Consider the following 5,830-nt stretch of genomic DNA (forward strand, 5'->3'; position numbering starts at 1 on the left):
GGCAGGGCGATCTCTGTGAATTGAGATCAGCCTGGTCTACGTAATGAGTTCCAGGACAGCCAGGGCTACATAGAGTGACTCTGTCTGAAAAAACCCCCAAACTCAAACCAACCGACCAAGAAAAGCAAAACAAACAAACAAACAAAAAAACCCAAAGCTCCAAAAGGAGTAACAAATAAATGATCAGACCCTGAATCTTCAAAAACAAGAATAAGTGGGAAGAATAAAAGAGAGAGCATTTGCTGCTCTCATAGAAGACCTGAGGTCAGTTCCCGGTACCCATGTCGGGTAGCTCAAAACCACCAGTAACCCCAGCTCCAGAAGGATGGATACCCTCTTCTGGCCTCCACAGGCACTGGCAACATACATTCACACACAAAATAAATCTTATCAAAAAGAATAAATGATTTCAATAATATTGTTTTTGAAACACTGGGTATTGAACGTAGGGCGTTGGGCATCTGATGGAAGTGTCCACCAGTGATCAACTGAACTTTTTCTTTGATATACACTCTCACTTTGCGTGGGCTGCAGCTCACTGTGTAGACAAGGCTGGCCCCCAAATTTGCACCAATTCCCCTCTTCTGCTTTCTGAATGCTGGGATTACAAGCATGAGCTACCATGCCTTGCTCAATAACTCCTTTTTATTTAAATTTGTTTTATGTGTATGAGTGTTTTACCTGCATGTATGTCTGTGTACCATGTGCATGCCTGGTGCCCACGGAGATCGGAAGAGGGTACCAGATCCCCTGAAACTGGAGTCAAAGATGGTTGTGAGTGACCATGTGGGTTCTGGGAAGAGGTCCTCTGGAAGAACAGCCAGTACTCTTAACCATTGAGCCATCGCTCCAAACCATGAATAATTCTTTTTTTTTTTGGGGGGGGGGCAGGTTGAGACAGGGTTTCTCTGTGTAGCTTTGCGCCTTTCCTGGAGCTCACTCCATAGACCAGGCTGGTCTCGAACTCACAGAGATCCGCCTGCCTCTGCCTCCCGAGTGCTGGGATTAAAGGTGTGCGCCACCACCGCCAGGTGAATAATTCTTTTTAATTTTTTAAAAATAGTTAAAGGATATTTTGATTTTAAAGATGATAAAAGAACGTCTCACCTACTTTGTGTGTGTGATTTGAAACTCGGTCGTAAATGTTTCTTCAAAGCTCAAAAAAAAATTAGTTTTTTTTTCCAGACAGTGATTTCCTATATGGCCCAAACTGGCTTTGAATCTGTGACCTTCTTGTCTCAGACTCCTGAGTGCTAAGATTACAGGTGTGTGCTACCTCGCTTTGTTCTAACAATTAATCAGCCCCCCCACACACACACACCTCTCATTGCTTGGGAAATGGAACACATTACCACCAAGTAATTCTCGAGCCCTGATTCTGGTCCTAGAGCCAGAAGTCATGAAGACACAGGTGGGGATCCGGGAAGAAGCATCATCGCATGGAAGATCACGCCTACACAGCATTCATCGGAGCTATCCCTATTCACCGGCACGGATGTGCGTCAGGAATGCCCACAGATGGACCACTCTGGATTTCACAGTGACTCTATGCCTACACGTGGCCTCCCCAAAATTCCCTGCAGGGCATCTGACCCGTCAAGTCATTTCTTCCTCAGTGGTTGTGTACACTTCAAACTCTGGGCTTCAAAATTTCCTCTCATTAAGTCAACAAGCACTTTCCAAGAAGAAAGAGATGCCCAAGATGCGTGTGCCTTCCTGTGTGGTATGTGTATGTGTCTGTGTGTGCGCGCGCATGTACAGTTGTGACTCAAGCCTCTGCCTGCCTTGAGGGTAACCTCAGCATTTCCTTCCAGCCCCGCTTTCCCCGAGCCGGGGCTGGCAGCATTTTGAAAGTGTCTTCTGGAGAAAAGCTGAGCAATGGTTTTGCCATGGGCGGGCCTTTGATCTTCTCACGCTGCCCCTTTATATATTGCCGGGTGGCCATGGCGAACACATCAAGCTCCAGAGGCCACGAGCAAAGCAGATTTTACTCACCATCATCATGATCTTCCACACAGGTACCACTGGCTCTGTAGCTCACCATGGCTTCAGCTCCATGGCTCTTATCATACCAGGGAAATGAGACAGGGGTGGCTACACCGGGCACCCATGAGCCGACCCATGAGCCTTACGGCATCCTTCTCTTTCTCCAGGACCAACGAAGCCTGCCCTGGTGGTGCTCTGTTGTATAGGAACCTGTCTGGCCATCTGCAGTTCAGCCTTTGGTGCACCAACCGCAAAGATGATCATAACTATACTTAAACACTTGAAAGAGGACTCGAAGGAGCTTTATGAAAACTATGTAAGTGCCCTTGAGATTCCTTTTCCAAACCATTTCTTTAAAATGCCTTATTTTGCTCTCCAGAAAAGCTATTCTTTCTCGATGGGAAACCAGCTATGGAGGCCAGAGAGGAGTGGGAGATAGTCAAGACAGGCTGGGGGGGGGATGTTTATGAGGGGGTAAATGCACTCACAGAGGAGGCAGACTAGTCCAGGGCCCCAAACCCCAGCAATGTCCCGAAGACTACAGGATGTGTGTTCACAGCCTTCTTTATCTCAAATCTGCCTGGCTCACAGTCCTACGAAATGAGCGTTCTTACTGGAAGTGCATCTTTAGAGATGGGCCAGCTTGATTCAGGAATCCCCTGAGAGCAAAAGATATCCTGGGGAAGCAGGTCGAGAAAATCCTCCCATGGGTCTCTGGTGCCTCTGGCTAGTTCAAGGCAGTTACCTAACTGGGCAACTCTGCGTGTGTGCTGGTGGAGCTTTCTGGAAGCCCCTTTCCCCTAGCAGGAGTATATAGCACAAGACCCAGTAAGTGAGAATACTACACTTCCTCAGGACCTCTCAGATAACGACAATTAAATAACACCCAAACTGGAAATGATGCTGACTAGGTTGGCATCGACCTTGTTGTCTGCCCTGGCATACAAGCTTTACCCTTGCCTGTAAGAGACTCAAAGGTAGAAGAGTCAGCTGAGGCCGGTGGGGTCTTAGCAATTTGGTCTTACCCCAAAGCTGTCAGTTTTGAGGAAGAGGGAGGGTAAGGACCTTGAGTCCTTCATTTGTTCGAGAAAGTCTCCCTAGCATCTCAGAGGCCTTTGCAGGCACACAAACCACCCTCTCTCAGCAAGTGGCATCAGCGGCATTCATACAGAGGCACAGAGGGGAGGGAGCCGCATGGAAACTCACATGAGCCTCCTTTTCCCACTTACCTCAGCCTCGGCCTCTGAGGGAGAGCAGATGGCAGAAGGCTGGAGTGGTTTCGGCCAGATGGGTAGAGGAGCAGGAGCAAAGCACGCTTATGAGTACCCTTAGGCAACATTAACATGGCCGGCCTGGGTGGGTATGCCCTGTTGGCCAGCTCATAAACCAACTGTGCCTCAGATTCCTGCAGATGCGGGGTTAGTGATGCTCCAAGCCTCACGGGGTTGCCGTACCAATTAGGTAAGGTCTGAGTCAGGCTAGACACAGAGGAAGCACTGGAAATGAGCAGTCCAGGTCTCTAGCAGTTAATACAAGCCTAGTCTTCACAGTATTTCAAACCTCTTCCTCTCTTACAGAGCAACTGCCAGGCGGCTGGGATAAAAACAGACGAGTCTCTCCAGCTGCCATGTTTCACCCTGGGCTGTGAAGCGTCAAGCAACATCTCAACCATCAAAGCCTATCTGGAGGAGGTCGAAACGCTGAACCAGAACACAATAAACACTGCTCATGTCAGAAAACGGCTCGATGACATCAGGTGTGGCAACATCAGGTGTCCCAACCCACCGAAACCAAGCATTTCGGGGCCTGAAGACCCCTATGAACGTAAAATCTTTACACTGACTGTCTTTAAGAGGCTCTCCGACTGCATGGCAGAACTGAAGGCTAAGGATAGGATATGCTGAGGGATGTAGAGCTCTAGGGAAGAATCCTAGCATCCTCAGCAGTAGCTGTCCTCGGAGGGCTGACTTTGCAATGTAGGAATTAACTAGAAAGAGATGGCACCATTGTGATTTACCTTGTCATTTTTGTATTCATTCTGTCTACTGACACCTTATTCTTCTACCCTCGCGGGGGCTGGAAGTGGCAGCTGTATTTATTTATTGGTATTTATGTACTGAGTTGTTATTTAATAAATTATATTGACATGATCTCTGGTTTGGAGTTTGTGGTGGCGCTGAAATCGGAGGGTGGGAATCCAGCCTGGACGGTCTTGCTGAATGGGAATGTTCTGGAAATAGCCGGTGCTTCTGTCACTATTTCCCTCCACTGGACAGACCTACGGATGAATAATGCCAGCAGCATCAGGGGTCTGTTCAACATTTTCTTTACTCCGGGTCATAAGCATGATCACTGTCCTTCTGATGTGTAGACTGGGAAACTGAGGCAAGACATCATTTAGTCACTTACTCAGGTTGACCCAGCTGCTTAGTGGTCTAACCTAGATTCTAGCTTGCACTTTATTATTCTACCCGACCTTAGTCCTTCCCTGGGTAGTGACAGGGTCTCAGGGGCCCTCGACGCCATAGCTGGTACAGGGCAGTAACTCAGTGTCCACTGCACAATTCCCACTGCATCCCCAGGGTCTTCCCCTGTTCGACCACCTCAATAGGAACGTCTTCACAGCAGACATGAAGTTTGCTATTTCAGTAAAAGCTGACAAGGTCCTCAGTGGGCATCTGGAAGGATAGGGGTCTCAAAGTGTCTGGGGACCTTCAGCAGCAATAGCACCAAGCATGATGTTGGAAACACAAAGCCTTGATCCCACCTGCTTGCTTGCATTGTCTAAGCATGGGTCTAGCAGCTTAGTTTTGTTTGTTGCAATGCCGGGGATTGAACTCAGGGCCTTGAGCATGTTAGCACTTGAGAGTAAGATTAACTATCAGCCCGGTAGTCCTGGTTCTGAAGCCTCCTGAGCATTCGTTTGCATATGTGCTCCAAGAACCACTAATCTTGAGCCAACCAGCACTTTCATTGTCTCTTTAGGGAAACTGAGATCCAAAGGAAGAGAAGATGTCTTTAGACTGTCTTAGGTTATCTTTGTCATCAGAAAAGCTATCCAAAACCAGGAGGTGCTATACAAAACAAATCTGTGGGTGCTTTCAAAGAAAAAAATAGGCAGACATGAGACCATCATGAAAGAAATTTGCCAGAGAAATAGGCAAGGCAGACAAATGTTCCTTAGAGAATTCTAATTAAAAATATAAACAGTAGCTGGGCAGCGATGGTGCATACCTTTAATCCCAGCACTTGGAAGGCAGAGGCAGGTGATCTCTGAGTTCAAGGCCAGACTGGTCTATAGAGCTAGTTTAGGATAGCCAGGTCTACAGAGAAACCCTGTCTCCACAAACCAATACCCCCCCCCCCACACACACACACAGAGAGAGAGAGAGAGAGAGAGAGAGAGAGAGAGAGAGAGAGAGAGAGAGAGAAGGAATGAGAGGAACAGGAAAATCATCAAAATACTTCAGTAATTTTTCAGGAAAATATGAAAATTAGAGGAAGTTAGCATGGCTTCACACATCTTCCCTGTACTGAGCATTTTAAAATGTGATGGTTTGCAAGAATGTCCACAAATTCTTGCTTATACCTCCTTCCTGCAGACAGCACTGATTTGAGGATTCACGTTTTTGTTTTTGTTTAGGAATGAACTCAAGAGAGAGCGCCCTTTTTACTAGTATTGTTATTTATGAAATGTTTCTCCCCAGTCCACTAAAACCTTCTTTTTATATCCTTATTGAGTACAAGAATGCAAATTCTACTTTGTGGGCTGGTGAATGTAGTTCTGGCTATCCTGGAACTCAGCATTTAGACCCAGCCTTGAACTCACAGAAAGTCACCTGCC

The 5,830-nt window shown here is 47.2% G+C and overlaps 1 protein-coding gene across 1 annotated transcript; it reads left to right on the forward strand.

The window, feature by feature from the left end:
• The first annotated feature begins 2,002 nt into the window (after nucleotides 1-2,002).
• Nucleotides 2,003-3,890, forward strand: Il31 (interleukin 31). The gene is made up of 3 exons (XM_036171645.1): nucleotides 2,003-2,018; nucleotides 2,154-2,302; nucleotides 3,564-3,890. Exons 1-3 carry the CDS (start codon nucleotides 2,003-2,005, stop codon nucleotides 3,888-3,890), a joined length of 492 nt encoding a protein of 163 aa, XP_036027538.1.
• The last annotated feature ends 1,940 nt before the right edge of the window (nucleotides 3,891-5,830 follow it).

The sequence above is a fragment of the Onychomys torridus genome, chromosome 22, assembly GCF_903995425.1.
Source record: "Onychomys torridus chromosome 22, mOncTor1.1, whole genome shotgun sequence".
Lineage (NCBI taxonomy): Eukaryota > Metazoa > Chordata > Mammalia > Rodentia > Cricetidae > Onychomys > Onychomys torridus.